Consider the following 22,521-nt stretch of genomic DNA (forward strand, 5'->3'; position numbering starts at 1 on the left):
ATTGATTCAAGAACATTCGTGCTAGTTATTCATAGGGACATCTGACATGTGTTTTTAAATTTCTATTATTTATGTGATTACCATAACTTTGTAAATTCAATTTCTTGTTTGTTCTTTCAAGTCCCAATTTTATTCATTTTTCTTATAAGTGGATTGGCATGGCATTAAAAACTAAAAGATTTTTTGGTATTACTCTGAATTAATACTTACAATTTCAGAGATTCTAGCCCTAATGCTCGAAAAGATCAGAGTAAGATGTGACCAAAGAAAATGCATGTGAGCTGAAAAAAGCACATTGAAAACACTGATAGTTTGATATGCTGACAAATATGAACAATTCAAAAGGAAGAAGAAAAGGATTTGTATGGGAAAAAGAGAAATGAGAATTTGCATAAAATAGCCCAAGCAAAGTATGAAGTGCAAACGAAAGGACAAATGACGCATTTGAAATGAAGATTTGCAGGACCACAGAGTTCATAATTTTAAAAGGACATCATGCATACATCAGTAGACATATATAAATAGGAGCATGCTCATTCATTCATGTTCATTGAAATGCTTTGAATGTTTTTACAGAAATTCAGAGAGAGTCAATAACAATTAAGATTCACCGCAGAAGGAGGTGAACCAACATTTCCAATGGAGAGTTCATAATGAGAAGAACTTATCCGACAGAGGGAGAAGAAGTTCATAATGAGAAGAGTTTGTTCGACCTATCACTCGATTCACGGCATTTCAAATCAGTGATGCCTCGCTTGAGGGATCAACATTTCCAGTGAAAAGTTCATAATGAGAAGAACTCATCCAACAGAACGAGAAGAAGTTCATAATGAGAAGAGCTTGTTCGACCTATCACTCGATTCACGCCATTTCGAATCAGTGACACCTCACTTGAGGGATTGACATTTCCAATTGAGAGTTCATAATGAGAAGAACTCATCCGACAGAGGGAGAAGAAGTTCATAATGAGAATAGCTTGTTTGACCTATCACTCGATTCACGGCATTTCGAATCAGTGACACCTCCATTGACATTTCCAATTGAGAGTTCATAATGAGAAGAACTCATCTGAAAGAGGGAGAAGTTCATAATGAGAAGAACTTATTCAACCTTGGTTTGAAGTCCACCACAGAAATAAGTGACTCAACATTTTCAGTGAAGAGTTCATAATGAGAAGAACTCATTCACAAGAGAGAAGAAGTTCATAGTGAGAATAACTTGTTTAATCCAACGACGAAGGAAGAATGGACAAAAAACTGGTTGTCTTTTTCATCTTTGTCCTATTCTTGTTAACACAAGAATATGCAAAGAGGGGCAGCTGTAGACACCCATTATTTGATTGGGATTAAAATATATATTATATTTATTATTATATACTATAGTATGATTATTATTATTATTATTTTACAATATTTGTATGCCCAATTACAAATACCAAGAGGCCCAACACCAGTGACCCAATAAGCAAACCCAAGCATCCCAAATGATAACCCAGTAGCTTTAGGGTTTTTAAAACCCTAATCCCCTAAACCAAAGCCAGCCTCCACCGTCGAATACACCAAATTCCAGCTGAGCCACCGCCGAGCAAGCCGAACTGTCATCATCAACATGTTGGTCACCAAACAGCAAAATAAATAAAAGATATCATCAAAGTCAAAAGCAGATCACCTAAATCATACCTAAACTTGTCATTTTCATACCAAACGCAAAGAAATTTCAGATGCATCCAAAGAGATTCGGTGAAGATATCAACCATAAAATACGCAGATGATTCGAAGTTGAGGAGGGGGGAGAACAAAAAAAACACTCATCAAGGAGAGAGATTCGAACGAAAACACAAAAAAAATATTTGTGAGGAGAGGACTTACAGTGGAGGTTCAAAGCCATTGGGAAGCTTTGAAGCTAGTCGTGGAAGCTCGAAAGTTGCCGTGTTCTTCATTTTGTTTCGAAGGTAGTCCCTTAGATCTATGGTTTTGGGTTAAGTTTTAGACTAAGGGGAGGCTAGATTCGTGTTAAGGGTAAGGAGAGGAATATATCGGTAGCTTTTAGTCACCTCTGGACGTCGGCGTCACCGTGCTCCGCCGCTCACCACCGCGAGCTCCGCCATGGTTTCTTTTCCCGGCGAGGAGAAGTTGAGAGAAAACTTTTCTCTCTAAAACCAGAGAAAGAAAGGGAAATGTTAAAATGAGGGAGAAGAGTAAAGTTTAAACCGGTTTTAGATATTAAATATTTGGATCAAAACGGTGTAGTTTTAAGATCTCTTATTTTCGTGTTTTGTAAACTTTTTAGGGCTAATTACAGTTTTAATCCTTGCTCTTTTATAATCCCATCCGTGTTTTCCATTTAGGGAAGAACTACACGTTTAGTCCCTGTTAATTTGTATACATACCTTATAGTCATTAAATGAAGTTTTCTTTATTTTATTTTGAGTTTTAATATGTCAGTTTTATATATTATAGTCCTTAGATCAATATTTTTGCATTTTTAATCTTGTCTCCATGCTTTACCCGAATTTAATTTCAATCCTAATTAGTAGTGTAATTAGTTTCTGTTTGTTTATACATTCGATTTTTAACTTTCTGCATGTTTCTTTTTAGTCCTAATTTATTTATTTTATAATATTTGTTAATATCCGAATTTAGTAATAAATAATTCATTTTAGTAAATATATATAATTATTATTTAATATTGTGATCTAAAAAATTTGTAATAGATTATTGATTTCAATTTCAAAAGAAAAACGAAGTATATGGTTTATGTGGTCCTTAAGTTTTAATAATTATTTTTTATTATTAGTTTATAATATTAGAATATTATAAAAAAGGTATGAATAAAATAATGTTAGATTTGATGATGTTTGAAAATTATGTTTGCCGTTCACATGCAATTATCTTCCAACTTTGACATTAGTGTTATATAATATTAATTAATTAATTAAACATTATTAAATGATAGCATATAAGTTAGATCCCATAAATTAATGTTGAAGCTACAAGGTTTTGTATTCATATTGAACGGGTTTTTTCAGTTTAGTCACTCCTTATTTTTTATTTAACTTCTTAGCACCATTACATTTATTTCTATTCCTTTCCCTATTATTGTGTGTGCCCTATCATATATATCCTTACATGCTTTAAAGAAAATTAGTATTTAATTTAGCCGTTAACCTTGGATGATTTGTGTGTAATCATTAGTATTATTATTTTTATTTATTTTTGTCAATCATTGCTTCATATCAGATTGCACCTAATTTAAGATGATTAGTTATTAAAGTGGGAAATTTACTTAGTTTTGATTTTTTGCTTACAATTGGTTTTGATCATTTCGATGCATATATTTTAAACATGTATACATTGTTTGGGTTTTGAATTAAAGCATAATATGTGTATATTTTGTGAGCTTTATACCTTTGTTTATTCTATTATTTTTATATAAATTTCTTTGTCCATGCAATTTTACCTGTCATTTACATGTGTTAATTTATTGATATTTGTAATATTTTTAAAATGTTATTTTATTAGATGAATTTATAGAAACGTGTCTTAGCTGATAAGGAGTGTGTTTCTAAGAATTGTTCGAATAAAATAATATAATTTATTTTCGAGTAATTTTTTGTTTAAATATATGTATTTTATATAAAAACTCGGATAATTTTTTTTTTGTATGGGAAAGTCTTCTAACTACAAAGGAAGTGCGTTTTCAAGGATTGTTCTACAAAACAATGCATTTTTTCATTAAAAAATAATTATAATTTCCTTTTTGATTAAATAAATTTTAATAATATTATATTTTGGTCTCTTTAATATTTTTGACCACCTGTATTTATTTTTTCAATAAATATTTAATAAATGAATCATATTTTAATTTGATATTCGAATTCTTGGATTTCCACCATTACGACAACATGTAAACGACACAGTACCAATTTTGGCCGTTGTGGGGTGCTAATCCTTCCCCACGTGTAATCGACTCCCGAACCCGTTTTAATCAAATCTTTGGTAAACACATACCAACTTTTGTCTTTAAAAAATGATTTTTCTTAAAATTGTTTTTAAAAGACGGTTTTAGGTATTCGACCTACCTAACCCAAAGGTTGATGACGACTCTATCCAAATTATTCCAAATTAATTCAAATCACTTCATTTTCCAAAATTAAAAGTCGTAACTATTGTTTTTAAACAATTAAACGATTGTCCCGCCTAAAAAACAGTTACGACATTTAGTAGTTTAAGTTGTTATATTAATTGTTTAAATTGAGTTCATACATTTTGTAAAATATTTTTATGAAAACAAAAGTCGTTAATTTTATTTATAAAAAAATAAAAAAATAAAATTACAATAAAGGTTTACAATAATAAGTGTAAACTAAACATATAATTAGGCCATTTTCTATAACCATTGATACAAGAAACTAGTTACATGAGATTATGTAAAGATTATACAAGGAAAATGTTAAAAACTTTTCTAAAAAATTCAAAAAAATATAGATACAAATAGATCTGACTACGTTGGTAAACCAACCACAATAAGATATCAAACTATTAAAATATCACTGACAATCGTAAATCAAAGTGAAGCGTCATGAGAAAATTATCTCAGAATGCAAATTCGTATCAAAATCCAATATGATGGTCTAAAACAGGGTAGATCAACAGAATAACAAATAAACGTAATATTGATTGGTCAATACGATGTCAAATTCAACATTGAAAAAATTAAACGAATATAACAAATAAATGGTCGATAAAAAAGGTTGAAAAGTGTCAAAAGTAAAGGAAAACGTATCATAAATGAAAAGTTATTAGAAACTAAAAAAATTAAAATAAGGATACTATATAAAAAAAATAAAAAAAATGATGTGTGTGAGATGTTTTATGATTTTTTTTATTTTTATTTTACCCATACATATAATATATATAGTTAGCCCAAAATAATGGTGTGTGAAATGATTTTGTATGCTACAGTTTTCTTATTTTTTAATATTATTTCTATTAAGTTTATATTATATCATGATATAATTTTATGCAATGTTAATTAGAAATAACATATAAACACTACTGTTTTCATATAATCGGTCGAACATTGAATTTTATGAAGAGGGCTAAGTTCTATATAATTTCAAGAAATTAAGTTTTTTTTTAAATAGTTTGAAATAATTAAAAATAATACATGTTTATATTCTTTAAAAATTTAATTAATTAGGTGGATATAATATTTTAATATCAACATTCCAATTCTTTTTTTATTCCAAAGTTAAAATTTTCTATCTATCTGTCTATTTATCTATCTATATATATTTCAATATAGAAATTATTATTTATTATAATATTTTTATAATTAATTTCATGGCTTTATGAAAATTATTTATTTTTATTTTTATTCTAAAATTATATATTTGTACATTAAGAAAAAAATTGCAATTGTTATTTAAAATTAACTGTTTTAATTGATTATTGGTGGAATGGTAGAGGATTTATATATAAATTTTATTAAATACCGATTTAATTTTTAAAAGTATGATCTCTAATTCTTTATTTAAGGATTATATATAAGAATAAGAAAAAAAATATTATTATTATAATATTAATAATATAATTAAATATATAAATAATTTAATAATTTTTAATTAAATTAATACTTAATAATTCATGGAGTTAAAGTCATAAAAAAATTGTAATTAGTATAGATCTAGATTTTATAATATTTCTATTATTTAAAACATATAATATATACTTACAACGCACGTGAGTTCCACTTAGGAGTAAAAGACGCAGCCTCAAATCCAATGTCTTACATCTTACTAGAAATCATCAAAAGAGTAACGTGGATTATACCTTTAATTTTGGTCATGGAATATTATAAAATCTAGTAGGATATAATTATTTTAATTATTTTTCATGTTTATTTAAATTAAATATTTTTATTTTTATAATTATATATAAAAATAAGATATAATTATTTAATTAATTAAATTATTGAGTTTAACTGATAATTTCATTTTTTTCATTTTTATTTTATATTTAAATTTATATAGAATTTTTAAAGTGATCTTGATGATAAAAATGAATATTGTTCTTTTGATATAATCCGAGTTCGAGTAATGTTGTCTACATTAGTGCGTGAGTTTAGATATATGTTTTTTAAAAGAAAATTATATATTATACACATTCTTAATGGTAACAGGATGCTTATGATGTCAATAGACGGTTTACCAGTGATAATATTAATAATGAAAAGACAAAGAAGAGTAATGCCAAAAGAGTCTAAGAGGAACCTTTAGAAGACGGTTCACCCCTTCTAATTTAGGCAGAGAGCTGTAACCAGTAGTGGAGTGGTCGCTGACCAATAATGTTGATGGTGAAGCAATGATTCCAACACCAAAAAAATAAATAAAAAAACCTAACGTGTTTGCTATAAAAATCTTCAAAATCTCTGAACTTTGGGATCCCAAATTACACATTCTCTCCCCTTTTTTAAAATCTGGGAATTGAAGCGAAGTACTGACCTTTACAGAAACAATATTGAAGTAACTAAAATACAGCTCACTTATTTAAGTTGAACGAGCTAGGAGAAAGCTAAGAAAAAAGAAGACCATCTCATTAATCTTTTCCCTTACCCTTACCTCAATTTACAAAAAAAACGATGCATATAATATATGTATATTTACTGAAAAATGTAAAGAGGTTCCATATTTGTTTATTTTTCCAATGCTAAGATCTTTAGTTTAAAGGGACATATCACCAAACACTTGGCACGCACACAAAAACAGCAAGTTGTCTCCATGACCCAGAAAAAAGAAGAAGAAACTTTAGTTAAAAAAATTAGAGATTTGTTCGTGTTAAGAGTGAGTGATCTTCGGAGAACTTGTTTGCGTTGAATCTCTTTTAAACAAAATAATATTAATAAAAGAACACTTCACTGAACATAGTTAGTAATAAGCAACCCAAAATAAACAAACAAATAAATAAAAGGTTGTGAATTAGCTTTATGGCTATTCTTCGGGTTTAAACAAGACATGTAAAATATATATGTCTTTAATTTTATAAGTTAACTTTACCATTAATCCCCAAATTATGGGTCAAAAAGCTAAAGGTTTAAATACAGGGATAGATCGAGAGGACAGGTAGAGACAATCGCTCTCATTAAAAATTGAAAATTATCATATATTTTAAAATATTTTTGTATTTTTTATATTAAAATATATTTTCACCCTCAAAAATTTTATAAGTTCGTCATCTCTTAAAATTTTAATATTTCACCCAACATAAAGTTCTATGTTCATTTCTATTTAAATATAGTAATATATCAATATATATTATTTTAAAATTTAAATATGATATTTTAAGTTTATAATATTGATTTTTTGTATTGTTTTTTATTTGATTTTTTTGTCATTCTTTTAACTTTTATTTAATTTTATTATTGATTGTTGATCTAACCAGTAAAAACTATAAAAAATAATTTTTAAAATTCTCTATTTTTACTATTTTTATCAAATTGCCCCTTAAAAATTGTACATATAAATAATTGAGATTTATATTGTTCAAGTTATGATAATCTTTTATTTATTCATAAAAGTTAAAGATCAAATTAATCAAAATCCTAAATATAGGGAACTAAAAGTTATTTTATCTTTTTTATAGTTGTCATGTCAGTACTTAATGAAAAAATGAATATAAATTAATAAAGAGATTAAAATCTTTAAATAAAAAATAATACAAGAATTAAATGTTATAAAATTAAAATATAATAAACTAATTTTTACAATAATACACATATATAAATTAAACCTAATTTGTCTCTAAACTTTAGAACAGTACAGATAAACCCTAACACTGAAGAGTCGGCCTTAGAGGCAATTAACCTTGGCCCTATAGTTAAATGGAAAATTGCCTTCAATTCCTCCCAATTTAAACTGTGGAATTAAGCCATTTCAGTCCTTTTGTGAGATGGAAAACTTGCACTCTTAGATTCTCTCGAAAATTAATAATAATTTAATATAATTCTTTCCTAAAACATATAACTTTATCTCAACCTTAGGTACAAATTTCTTGACTTCACTTCTAATTTTAAAGTTAATATCAATGTAATTATCAATTTTACTATAAAATGTAAATTTTATTTTGGTGTGTTTAATAAAAATAACTACATTAAATTAAAGTTAATGTCTAGCACCAACATTTACTATTAGATTAATTTACAATTTGACCATATGTTATCAGAACATATGACAAAATTAACCCTCATTCAAAACAAAAATATTTTATTTGAGCTTATTAAGTGGCTTCACTAGTAAAGGAAAATATTATTTTTGATTAAAAAAAATTTAGGTAAGGAGTGACTCCCCCAATTCAGAATCGAGCATATCTAATATCAATTATGATTTACATAAGAATTTACAAATTGTCCACCAAGAGTGACGATGGTAAGATTCAAACTTGGCCTTATAAGCTCAAATTCATGAATCTTAACCATTTGTACAAATACTCATTAACGAATAGAAACTACCTTATAATTATTATAAAATAAAAAAATATTTTATGTTGGGAAACTTTTGAAGAGATAAAAAGCATTTAAAGTGGTTTTGAGAGGTTGGAAGGACTAGGAGAGAAGAGGATGAAAAAGAAAATTGTGGCAGCCCAAGTCGTATAGGGCAAAGAAGAGAGTGGGCGCCGCACTGGTCTCCAATCTCCGTTCGAAACTATCACACGATCTGTCCCATGACCCTCACAACGTATTTTCATTCCCTGCCCACAATAATAAAAGCGCCATTAAGTTTCCCAATAAACTTCCACCGCACAAAATCTAAGACGTGAACCTCACTCCATTAACATATTCATACTTAACTACTTAAGCCAACCCTATTTCTCTTGTGAGAAAAGTACACAAATAGTCCAATGATTATAGATTGTTACTTTGTTGAGCTCATTAACTATTATAATTTACAAAATAATCCATTGAATAAAACGTATTGCTCTGTTGACTCCTCTAACTATTAAAAGTTATAAAATAGTCACATATTATTCATATATTCTAAACTCATTTTTTTCATTAATGAATTAACGACTGTCTGAGCTGAAAGTTAATATGGACACTGTGATATGATAAAATCTTATCTAAAACCATTTAAGTTGTATTTTATAGATTGAATCTCTGTTTATATTATGTCGTCGAGTCAGTGCTTTAAACTTTATGTCGTCGAACCAGTGTCTGTCGTAACCGTTTTTTTTTTTAAAAGGAAATTTTTTAATTTGAAAACCACGTCATTTTTAATTTATTTCTTTTGATTGATTTTTAATTAAAAAAATAACATGAAACAACCTCTCATTTCGAAAATTTAGAAATTATTTTACAAATAAAAAAACATGGTTCGAAGAGTCGCCACCAATCTTTGATTAGGGTGTGATTGGGCACCTAAAAACGTTGTCATTTTAAATAAAATTGATTTAATTAAAACGACAAATTTACTGTCTACGTTACCAAAATCCAAGTTCGGGAGTCGGTTACATGTGGGGAAGGATTAGCACCCCCACAATGCCCTAAATCGGTACCTAGTCGATTAATTAATGTCTTTGCAACAAATTTCACAAGTTCGAATTTAATTTGATTTATGATCCTTTAAAACAACAAAAATGCAAATTTTAAAACCTTCAATAAGCAATAAAATAGGTTAAATTAAAATTACCTAGCCATTAAAAAGATAAAGTATATTCGATTATTTAAAAATATTGAGACCAAATCTTTAGGTCAGTTCTAACGACCTTTTCTTAACAAATTTAAATAACCGAACATTTCTTTTTCTTTCACTCCCTAATTTTAAAGTGAAAAATCAAATTTTTTAGTGATAATGACAGTATACACTTATAATTTAAAATCGTCAAGAATAACTTTCCTGTAAGTTAAGAAAAGCCATTTCGACAATTTTAAATTAAAAGGGTATTACCCTTAATTCGATTATGTAATTTGATTGAGTCATATACATAAGGCTAACATGCAAATATTAATTAAAAATAATAATTATCTACTTAATAAATATAAAAAAATACTAAACAATATACCATCTTAATACAAAAAAAAATATTTACACGTACTATGTAATAATAAGTTATAAATTATAAACCATACATACTAACATATAATGTACAAATGTGACTTAATTATAAAAATAAAAACATAAAATGCCAAAGTAATAAATTTAAAATATATATATATTTGAAATAATGACTAAATTTAAATGAATGTGAGATTAAACATGTAAATTAAAAAAACTAGTGGCCTAAATCAAAATATGCATAAATATAAGTCTATAACTAATTCACCCCTAAGATTCCAATGACTAACCTATAATTTTACCAAATATTTTTTATAAGTAACCTAAACTAAACCTAAGCTATCATTCACCCAAATAATATTTTACACAGCCGCACTTCTCCTCTCTACTTTCTCCTTCACGCCACACTGCTGAGAATCCATTATTCCACGCTTGCTTGGCCATTATCAACAATGGGTTTTACTCTGATCGCCCTAAAATCTCACATATTTTCTCTTCTAATCTCGATCTAATCACTAAAAACTTATAAGTAAACCTTAATTCCCCTTTTATTACAACTCCTAAACCAATGTATAGGGTCAACTAAACCCCTTCATACGCTGGCCAGTTCTTCGTTCTTCGCTATAGATCGGAGCCACTCTTCCGTGTACAACATCTATGGTGACCTAACGAACATAAGAACCGACCCTAAAGGTAAACTCCTCTCATTTTTAGTTTTGTTTTCTAATATCCCTTTATTCTTTTTATTTTTTTCTCTTAAGCTCTCGAATGGTGACTAATGGAAACCGACTCTTACATTCCTTGAATTCCAGCAATTAAAATAGCATGCAACTGTCGTTCATCGGCGACAATAACCTCACCTAAACGTGATAGGTTCCCGTGAAGGAACCCGAACATCTCAGGTAAACATCGCGCTTTCTCCTCTTCCTTTGTGTTTTATTATCTATATACTTTTAAAAAAAACAAAATATAGGAGATTTTTGGAAATAACAAATATGGAATTTCTTTTAAAACAATATCATTGTTAATGCTTGTTTGGTTACTTCGAATGGTTTATGGTTCTCTGTTACTGCTTTTAACCAGTGTTTATGCTTATCTATCAATGTTGTAAAAAATGAAGCAAAAACGTATTCACCTTGGAATCAGTTTAAATAAAAAAACAGAAAATAAAATACAGTAGAAAAGTAAATTGAAAACCTTCAGATGTATCCTGCTTGGTATTACTTCTGTCGAAGAGAATAAGGAAAACTTTTACAAATTTCTCTCTTTCAACTAAGAAATTTCCGTCACTTGATGAGTGTTTTTTCCCCTCTTGTTGATGAGCTCCCCCTTTCCCCTTTGAAAGTTCCTCTATTTATAATTGTTTCGAATCCACCTTTTCCTTTGATTAGTGCTGAAGCAGGTATCCCTAATCCCGTAATTTTCGGGATTTTTTCTTTATTTCAAAGGTTTAGGTAAACTTTTAATCTTTTGTTGACCTTGATTTTGATCCACTCACATTTGTTGAGATGGCCAGATGATGACAGCTTCTAGAGGCATTTGGTGGTGGCTCTATGTTGGCTTGGCAGTTCGGCGAAAATGATTCTGAATGGTTATGTAATTGGACTGGCCTACAAAATATGTAAATTATTAAATTATTAGCATTAATAATAATAATATAATAAATATATATATATTTTTAATCCCGATCAAAAACGGGTGTCTACAGCTGCCCCTCTTTGCGCATTCTTGTGTTAACAAGAATAGGGAAAAGATGAAAAAGACAACCAGTTTTTGTCCAGTCTTCCTTCGTTGTTAGATTGAACAAGTTCTTCGCATTATGAACTTCTTCTCTCTTTTGGATGAGTTTTTCTCATTATGAACTCTTCACTGAAAATGTTGATCCCTCAAGCGAGGCGTCCCTGACTCGAAATGCTGTGAATCGAGTGATAGGTCGAACAAGCTCTTCTCATTATGAACTTCTTCTCCCTTTTTCGGATGAGTTCTTCTCATTATGAACTCTCCATTGGAAATGTCAATTCCTCAAGCGAGGTGTCACTGATTCGAAATGTCATGAATCGAGTGATAGGTCGAACAAGCTCTTCTCATTATGAACTTCTTCTCCCTCTGTCGGATGAGTTCTTCTCATTATGAACTCTCCATTGAAAATGCTGATCCACCTCTTTTGTGATGGAACCAAACCAAGGTTGAACAAGTTCTTTTTATTATGAACTTTCTCCTTTAGGACGAGTTCTTCTCATTATGAACTCTTCACTGGAAATGTTGATCCACCTCCTTCTGCGGTGGATCATAATTGTTATTGACTCTCTCTGAATTTCTGTCAAAACATTCAAAGCATTTCAATGAATATGAATGAATGAGCATGCTCCTATTTATAGATGCCTATTAATGTATGCATGATATCATTTTAATATTATGAGCTTTGTGGTCTTGTAAATCTTCATTTCAAACACGTCATTCAACCTTTCATTTGTACCCCACACTTTGCTTGGGCTATTTCTCTTGTTCCCATACAAATCTTTTCTACTTCCTTTGATATGTTCATCTTTGTCAACGTATCAAAATATCAGTGTTTTCAATGTGCTTTTTCTCAGCTCACATGCATTTTCTTTGGTCATGTCTTACCCTACTCTCTTCGAGTATTAGGGTTAAAATTCCTGATATGGAAGTATTAATTCAGAGTAATACCAAGAAGTCTTTTATTTATTTTTAATGCCATGTCAATCTACTTATAAGAAGAATGAATAAATTGAGACTTGAAATAAAAACTTTAAATTCACTGACAAGGAAATGAATTTACAAAGTTATGACAATCACATAAATAGTGGAAATTTATAACCACAAGTCAAATGTCCCTATAGAACATTAGCATGAGTGTTCCTGAATCAATCCATTTGATATAACTATTGAGTTGAGCTTCTGTCTGAAGGATTTCAAGGTTTGCCAAAAGTTCTGTAAATGTGAAGTTTCTCTCAAAATATCAGACTTTCGAGAAGATTTAGCTGCCTGATGCCTAATCTCAAAATGCCTTTGAGCCGCCATTTCAGATTTTCAACTCAAAGTCTTCCTTTGGTTTCAAGATGTCCTTTGTGGATTTTCATCTTGAACCCTCCTTCTTCATTTTTCTTTCTTTTTTTTTCTTTTTTTTTCTTCTTTTTTTTTTCATTTTTTTTTCTTCAAGCATAGTACTTCTTAACAGAGTCTGAGTTTACCGGATTTCTCAGTTTTTCCCCATCCATCTCTGCTAAAATCAATGCTCCCCCAGAGAAGGCCTTATTGACAACATATGGACCTTCCCAATTAGGCATCCATTTTCCTCGGAAATCTTTATGAATTGGCAGAATCTTTTTTAGCACTAGATCACCCTCTCGAAATTCTCTAGGATGAACCTTCTTATCATGAGCTCTCATCATCCGTTTCTGATACATCTGACCGTGGCAAATAGCTTTTAATCTCTTTTCTTCAATGAGATTCAATTGGTCAAACCGAGCCTGAACCCATTCAGCTTCATCCAACTTCACCTCTTTCAGAATTCGAAGTGATGGGATTTCTATTTCCACTGGCAAGACTGCCTCCATCCCGTAAACTAAAGAGAAAGGCGTTGCCCCTGTCGAAGTTCGCACTGTAGTACGATATGCATATAAAGCAAAAGGTAATTTGTCGTGCCAATCTCTGTAAGTCTCAGTGGTCTTTGTGATGATCCTTTTAATATTTTTATTTGCTGCTTCCACTGCCCCATTCATCTTTGGACGATAGGTCACTGAATTAGAATGCTTTATCTTGAACTGAGTACAAAGTTCTACCATCATTTTATTGTTCAAATTGGTGGCATTATCTGTGATGATTCTTTCTGGCAACCCATACCGGCAGATTATCTCTCTCTTTATGAATTTGCAAACTGTAGATCTTGTGATATTTGCATATGAGGCAGCCTCAACCCACTTAGTAAAATAATCAATTGCCACAAATATGAAGCGATGTCCATTCGAAGCCTTTGGTGTAATTGCCCCAATGACATCCATGCCCCACATAGAAAACGGCCATGGTGCAGTCATCACGTGCAAAGGTGACGGAGATGCATGGATCTTATCACCATAAATTTGACATTTGTGACATTTTCTTACATAATCAACACAGTCTGAATGCATAGTGGCCCAATAATATCCATATCTCATGATCTTCCTGGCCATAGAAAGCCCACTTGCATGTGTTCCACATATCCCTTCATGCACTTCTTCAAGTATACTTCTCGCTTCTCGGGCATCTACACATCTCATCAAAACTTGATCACTACCCTTTCTGTACAAAACTTCCCCATCTAATACATATTCAGCAGTCATCTTCCTTATTGTCTTTTTATCGATCTCAGATGCATGTAGTGGGTAAATTTGATGCTTGATGTATTGCAAAATGTCATAATACCATGGACGATCATCTACCTCTTCTTCGATATCATAACAGTGTGCAGGGGTTTTATATATTTGCATTTTAATTGGCATCATATCAACTCTTCTATTTGCTTGGAACATTGTAGCCAGTGTGGCCAAAGCATCTGCCATTTGATTATCTTCTCGAGGGAGATAATTGAAATTGACATCTTCAAATTCTTTTACCAATTCAAGGATCAATCTTCGATATTCCACTAACTTTGGATCCTTTGTCTCCCATTCTCCTCGCAATTGATACACCACTAATGAGGAGTCTCCATATACTTGGAGCACTTTGATTTTTCTTTCTATAGCTGCTCTTAATCCCATAGCACAAGCTTCATATTCTGCCATATTGTTGGTGCAAAAGAACTCCAATCTGCTTGTAAAAGGATAATAGACATTTTCCGGGGAAATCAGTATCGCTCCAATTCCTTGTCCTAAAGCATTAGATGCCCCATCAAAATACAACCTCCAGGATTTATCATCTGAAATTGTTTCCTCCTTGGTTGTAATGCACATCAAATCCTCGTCTGGAAAATTAAAGTTCAAGGACTCATAATCATCTGAAGCACGACTTGCAAGGAAATCTGCTATGGCACTCCCTTTGATTGCTTTTTGATTCACATATACAATGTCAAATTCTGATAACAACATCTGCCATCTAGCCAATCTACCAGTTAAAGCCGGTGATTCCATTAAATATTTCAAAGGGTCAAGCTTAGATATCAACCAAGTAGTGTGGTATAACATGTATTGCCTGAGCCTTCGAGTAGCCCATACCAAAGCACAACATAGCTTTGAATTGGCGAGTATCGGATCTCACAATCGGTGAACTTTTTGCTTAGATAATAGATGGCTCTCTCTTTCTTTCCAGATTCGTCATGCTGCCCCAACACACATCCCATCGAATTCTCAAAGACCGTTAGATAAAGGATCAATGGTCTACCAGGAACTGGTGACACCAGAACTGGAGTATTAGACAAATATCTCTTGATTTTCTCCAAAGCCTCTTGGCACTCGTCATTCCAAACTTCGGGGTTGTTCTTTCGAAGTAATTTGAAAACTGGATCACATTTTTCAGTTAATTGTGAAATGAATCGAGATATATAATTTAACCTTCCTAGGAAACCTCGAATTTCTTTCTGAGTACGAGGTGGTGGAAGATCTTGAATGGCCTTTACTTTATCTGGATCGATCTCAATTCCTCTTTGACTAACCACGAAACCCAGAAGCTTCCCTGATGTTACCCCGAAGGTGCATTTAGTTGGATTGAGTTTCAATTGATATTTTCTCAGTCTTTGGAAAAGCTTCCTCAAGTTTTGAATGTGTTCTCCTTCAGTCCTGGACTTGGCAATCATGTCATCCACATACACTTCAATCTCTTTGTGCATCATGTCATGGAAAAGAGTCACCATAGCTCTTTGGTAAGTTGCCCCAGCATTTTTCAAACCAAATGGCATCACTTTATAGCAAATATGCCCCACATAGTCACAAATGTAGTTTTTTCCATATCTTCAGTGTTCATTTTTATTTGGTTATACCCCGAGAAGCCATCCATAAAAGAAAACCACGAATGACCAGCAGTGTTGTCCACTAAAGTATCTATATGAGGCAATGGAAAATTATCTTTTGGGCTTGCTTTATTAAGATCTCTGTAATCCACACACATGCGAACTTTCCCATTTTTCTTTGGCACAGGGACTATGTTTGCGACCCATTCCGGATACTTTGCCGCTTGAAGAAACCCTGCATCAATCTGTTTCATCACTTCCTCTTTAATTTTTAATAACATTTCTGGCTTCATTCTTCTGAGCTTTTGCTGAACTGGCTTACACTCAGGCTTTATCGGAAGCTTGTGCACCACTATGTCTGTACTCAGTCCTGGCATATCTTGATAAGACCATGCAAAGATATCCTTGAATTCTCGGAGCAGATCTATCAATTCTTGCCTTATCTCAACAGAAAGTGTGCTGCCGATTTTAACTTCTCTCTTGTCATCATCAGTTCCCAAGTTTATAACCTCAGTTTCTTCCTGGTGAGGTAAGATTTGTTTGTCCTCCTTTTCTACCAGTCTTAATAGTTCGTTAGGAACATCACATTCTACCTCATCCTGACATTCATTGATTTCTTCCAAACATATGGACTGCTCAAAGTTTATCTCAGTATTAAATTCAGAAACATTCATGCTATTGATATTGTGACACCTGCAAATGGAAAAATTGAATCGAATATATATTTGAAAGGAGACCAAAATTTATGAAATGAATATAAAGAATGAAAATGAAAATGTAAATAATGATAGCCATTTAAGAAACAAAGACTGTCTTTTATTGAAAGCAAGTAGAGTTAACATAGCTGCCCTTATGAAAATTCCTTAATACTTGCGGGCACAAGTATAAGGATTAGTACTGGGTATTACTCTGAATTAATCTTAAAAACTACAGGGAGATCCTCTGCAGTCCAATTTTTCAGTGTTTCCCCTGGGAAGCAAGGACGGATTCCAGCCAAATATCTTCCCGCTTTATCATCCCCAGTTATCATGTTAATGACCAAACCCTCCATAGCTTCATTGAACAAGTCTCTGTCTTTCATCTGCTCTTCTTCATCAATTGCTCTGGCTAATTGTTGCTCTATATCAAAAACTCCCCCAAACTTGAAAGAGCTTTCTAGGGGAGGGAAAAGCATACGCTCCCATGGAATATCCTCTCCTTTCAGTCTAGCTCTTCTCACTTCACCTCTCTTTTTCATTTCTTTCTTTCTTTGCTGAAAATCAGGCTTAAATCCCAGCCCGAAGCGATCGTTCTTCATCATGACAAATTTGGGATATAAACTCCCTTGCAAGCATATACCGAGACCCTTTCCTGTCTTGGCTCCTTTTCCTAGAGTCTCTCGCACAGTCATCTTAGTACAATCAGATAAACGCGGGCGAGGAATCTTGTTTCCTTCAGCAATGAAAGTAGCGTTGACAAATTCTAAAGCTCTGAAGGAACACTCTAGGGCATTCTCATTCGTCTCAATATATGGGGCGTCAGTCGTCACAGAAGCAATAATCTCTTCCTCTGCCCCAATACTAATCAACTGGCCATTTGTCACGAATTTTAATTTTGGTGCAAGGACGAAGGGACTGCCCCTGCAGAATGAATCCATGGCCTCCCAAGCAAACAATTATATGAGGGATTGATGTCCATCACCACAAAATCAATATTGTAGACAGTTGGTCCAATCAACAGTGGTATCTCTATCTTTCCAAGCACATCCCGCTGGGTTCCATCAAAAGCTCTAACAATGTTTTGGTAGGCCCTCATATGTGAGTTGTCCACCGGTAACCTCCGTAATGTGGCCATAGGCATAACATTAAGTGCAGACCCATTGTCAATCAAAACGCCTGACAAGACATGACCATGACAATGAGTTGTGATATTGAGGGCTTTTACTGATCCCATTCCACCATCAGGAATTTCATCATCAGTGAAAGTTATGTAGTTGTCAGCAGCTATGTGCCTACAATTCGATCCAACTTGTTCACTGATATATCCTCAGGCACAAATGTTTGATTGAGCACTTTTAACAAAGCATTCCGATGTACTTCTGAATTTATTAACAAATCTAGAATCGAAATCCGTGCTTGTTGCTTGTGTAGCTGTTCAACTACATTATACTCACTATGTTTTAAAAACTTCAAGAATTCTTGAGCTTGCGTTTCTGTTACCGGCTCATTGATCATTGGTGGGAGTTCATCATCAAATATCTTTTGCGGTACCACCACAGTTTTTCCTTTTGCCTTCATTTTGTCCATTTCTTTTGACATCTCAGGAGAATAACACCTCCCACTTCTCGTGAAGTGCCCGACTTCATTCACTATTCCAGTCATCAAGTTGCCTACTGGTGCTTCACCTTCAACTACCTTTATTTTCTCTAGCGAACCAGATTCTCTTATTAATGAAACATTGGCAGTGTAATTCCAAGGCACCTTGCGGGTGTCTTTAAACGAAAATGTTGAAGGAGCTGTGATTACAACTTTTGGCGTTGACGACCCAGAATTCATTGCTGATGATTTCACAGTGATGACTACTGGCTTGTTTGTTTTGTGAACGGGCTCAGAATTTTCTGTCATGAAGACATCTTTTTCTCTTTTTTCCTTATCTTCCTCAAAGAACTCTACCTCCTTATTATCCATCAATCTTTGTAGTAACCCCCTGAATTCAGGGCAAAGCTGAATTTCATGCCCTTCTTCTTGGTGATATTCACAATAGTGTTCACACTCATTGGTCTTTGGCTTAAGATCTTGTCGAATCATGCCAGCCTGATAGAGTTGTTGGAATACCCAACTGAAGGGAGATTTGATTTCATGAATGTTTGTCTTTGCCTTCCTCTATTCTCCTCATGGATGGTATTTATCCCTTTACCTCCATGATTCGGTAGTGGGTGTGTTGATGCATCTGGTGAATCAAATTGTAATCCTCCTGTGTTAATCAGATTCTGCACTATCTTTTTGAAGGCATAACAATTCTCTATAGAATGACCAGCAATTCCATCGTGGTAATCACAATGCGCATTTGCGTCATACCAATGAGGGTACGGTGGTTGAAGAGGGGTCAAACGGTAGGGGCGTACCACATCTGCCTTGAATAACGAGGCGTATATCTCTGAATAGGGTACGGGTAATGGTGTGAAGGACACCTTCTCTCTCTCCTTACGAGGTCCCCTGAAATCATTTCTAGTGGTGTTCATGTCATTCCTCTCAGCCCTTGATTGGGTTATTGTGACACTATTTGCAGTATTCTTGTGGTAGACATTTGCACTGTTAACTTCATTTTCCTTTTTTCGGTATACAGGTTTTTTGGAGCTAGACCCTTCAACTACTTCAATCTTGCCACTTCTTATAGCATTTTCGATGAGCTCACCAGAGATGATCAAATCAGCAAATTTTTGGTGGCATTTCCAAGCAAATGCCCCAAATACGGAGCTCTCAAAGTATTGACAAAAATTACAGTAGCCTCCTTTTCGAGTAAAGGGGGTTGGACCTGTGCAGCAACATCACGCCACCTTTGAGCATATTGTCGGAAAGTTTCATTGCTTCTTTTTTCCATATTTTGAAGAGTCCACCGATCAGGAATTATATCTGTAACATGGCGATACTGTTCTAGGAATGCTTTTGCCAAGTCCTTCCATGATTTGATATGAGCCCTAGTTAATTGGTTATACCACTTAGCGGCAGAACCTGTCAAACTGTCTTGAAAACAGTGAATCAACAGTTTTTCATCGTTCACATGGCCAGCCATCCTCCGGCAAAACATGGTTATATGAGATGAAGGACAAGTGGTTCCATTGTATTTTTCAAACTCGGGAACCTTGAACTTTATAGGGATAATCAGATCTGGGACCAAACTTAACTCTCTAGCATCAGACCCATAGAACGGTTCAATCACTTCTACCGATTTTACCCTTTCTTCCAATTTCTTCAATTGTTGATTTATCTGTTCATTGGCTTTTTCCTTCTCGGCTAACTCGTTCAGATCCGGGGTTAAATGCTCGGTATTAAATTCCCCTATCCTTACACCTGAAACAGGCTGATAAATGTTTGGGAATGTGGATCCCATGTGGTGCTGCTGATTCTCATTGCTAACATATACATGAGGTCGAGTTTCTTGAGGTACCGAAGGATGAGCGGATATATGTATAGGTGTGAAACCAGGAGGAGGACGGGATTCTGGTGTAAACCCTGGTGGGTACTGAGGGTCAGAAGTAAACCCCGCAGGATGTGATGCTCCAGCTCCAAACCCTGGAGGATGTGATGGATCTTGCTCGGATGACATTAGTTGGTCATCCACAATCCTTCCACCTGTAGCATGTTTCTTAAACATTTCTTCCATCCTTTGTAGTAGACCGGCTTGCGAGTTTGTTATCTCTGCTTCCATCTTAGTTAATCTCTCTCTCATTTCTTCTTGAGCTTGTTTTTGTTCTTGCTCAAGTTGGATCATTCTAGCTTCCATTTTCTTTGTTGTATTCCGAGTACCGTACGGGTGTGAGGTGAATGCCAGAATAACTACAATGATTGGAAATCATATTTTACATTATTTTTGGTGTTTTAATGAATGAATGCATGTTACGTGGTAATAAAATGATAAAAGTGCGAATAAAATACAGAAAACAATACTTAAACAAAATGCAAATGTATGCAGAAAGGCATTGATTCATAAGACGTGATCAATCTTTAGAACAACTTTCATTTAGGACAAAACCCTTATCATTACAAGAAAAATTTATTACAGAAAAGGCCTAGCTCTAGTGCTCAATTCCATTATCTCATTGACAAGCCAATTGACCCTTTTTCCTACATCTGATGCGGGACTTGTATAACTCTGGATAACTCTTGCTTGAATGTCCATCTCTCCCAATTGTCTTGCAACACCGCTTAATTGATTCATGGTTTCAAGGATTATGCTATTCACATTCGTTTTCCAGTCTTCAAAACGATCACTCGAGTTCTGCCACTGCTGTCGGGTACTTTCAACAGTACGCTCAAGACTAGAGATCTGTATTTGACAGCTTCGCAAGGCATTCTCTAAATCATTAACCTTTCTTCGCAAAGCATCATTCTCTTCGAGACTAACCCTTAAATCTGATGGCCAGCGCTGACTATTCTCTGTGAACAAGGAATTTTCAAGCTGCCGAATGTAAACACCATACTCTTCATTCTTTGCTTGAGCCTGAGTTAACTTTTCCTCATGCCTTGCTTCTATCTCTTGCATCTCTTGATTAAGGACCTCTATTCGTTCGTTCTTTGTTACACATCTTTGCATCCAAATGAACACTTCATCCTGTTTGCTTTTAAGCACATGATCTTTATGTTGTCTTTCTAATTTCAATTCTTTATTGGTTCGTCTCTTTTCAGCTTCGAGTTCACCTATTCTTTGTCCTCTAATCTCAAGTTCATTTTGCATGCTGTTCACCTCCATTTCGAACCCTTGAAACATATTATTTTTCTCAATTTCTAACTGTTCTATCCTTCGTTTTCCTTCCTTAATCTCGCTTAATCTACTATGCTCTTCAACTTTGAGCTCCTCAATATTAACTTGCAACCTTCGTACTTCAAAAGTGAGCTCCTCTTCTCGTTTCTTGCTCAAAGTATGCCTTTGTCTTAACTCTTTAGCTTCTTTCCTTTCGTTATTCAGTGCACTAGCCCAGGATTTCTTCTCTGACTCGAGTTCATGATCTTTTCTCTTCTTCTCCGCCTCTAGTTCTCTGACTCGGCGCTCTCTTTCGGCTCTGACATCCCTAACTCGACGATCCCTTTCAGCCTTGAGCTCCAACCTCCACTGTTTTGAAGTTTTTTCGAGCCCAACAATTCTTCGGTAATCATTTTGTAAGTTAGCAAAATTAGCCTCAACCTTCTCTTTTCTCTCGCGCATCAACTCAAATTGTTTATTATAAAACCCCTTATCAATGTCCAACACAAAATTCTTTTGTCTAAGAGCCTCACACTCTGCCTCCTTTCTGGCGATCTCTGCTTCGAATTCACTCTTAAGTATCTCCAACTTAGATGGTACGTGTCTGAATTGTGTTTCCAAAGGAATTACTTGATCACGATCCGCCAAGGGAATGACATCATTCTTTCTTGCCGCTCTCCATGCCACATAATCTGGTGTCAGCATGACCTCGGCTGCTACTAAATCGGTTCTAAAGATTGACTTCCATGCATCTGACATCACTCGAGCAGTTTCTTGTAGTGATCTCCGTAGTACACAAATTCAGATGTCTTTAGACCGGATGTAATTGGGACGAATTGGCGTGCCCCAAATTGTCGTAATACCATTAATGGAGCATAACCTACTCCACCCCATAACCCTAATAGGGTTACCCAATCAGAATCTCCGCATTTGTACAATACATCAGCAAAAGCTAACCAGGGAACACGCCATACTATATCATGATCTTGTAGATTTCTGAAGAGTGAAATCCAATCTTTCCTGGTGAGATGCTCCGGCCATTCCTTGGTAAGGAAATCTTTTAATGGTGAATAGGCAATTGAAAACCGGC

General features: G+C 33.5%; 2 protein-coding genes across 2 annotated transcripts; both read right to left on the minus strand.

Annotated features, from left to right (window-relative positions):
- Positions 1–13,227: 13,227 nt before the first annotated feature.
- On the minus strand, positions 13,228–20,399 carry LOC120175295. Its single transcript, XM_039181954.1, is given in 10 exon segments — positions 13,228–15,281; positions 15,284–15,958; positions 15,961–16,576; positions 17,032–17,111; positions 17,532–17,588; positions 17,591–17,983; positions 17,986–18,396; positions 18,888–19,263; positions 19,321–19,412; positions 19,415–20,399. Coding segments are annotated over 10 exon segments (5,739 nt in total).
- A 348-nt stretch (positions 20,400–20,747) lies between these two features.
- Positions 20,748–22,190, minus strand: LOC120175296 (spindle pole body component 110-like). The gene has a single exon (XM_039181955.1). It carries the CDS (start codon positions 22,188–22,190, stop codon positions 20,748–20,750), a length of 1,443 nt encoding a protein of 480 aa, XP_039037886.1.
- Positions 22,191–22,521: the final 331 nt, after the last annotated feature.

This window comes from Hibiscus syriacus, unplaced genomic scaffold, assembly GCF_006381635.1.
Source record: "Hibiscus syriacus cultivar Baekdansim isolate YM2019G1 unplaced genomic scaffold, ASM638163v2 tig00112184_pilon, whole genome shotgun sequence".
NCBI classification, from domain to species: domain Eukaryota; kingdom Viridiplantae; phylum Streptophyta; class Magnoliopsida; order Malvales; family Malvaceae; genus Hibiscus; species Hibiscus syriacus.

Bases quoted from the DNA above. Each gene is read 5' to 3' on its own strand.
- LOC120175296 (XM_039181955.1), bottom strand. From the start codon at position 22,190: ATGTCAGATGCATGGAAGTCAATCTTTAGAACCGATTTAGTAGCAGCC.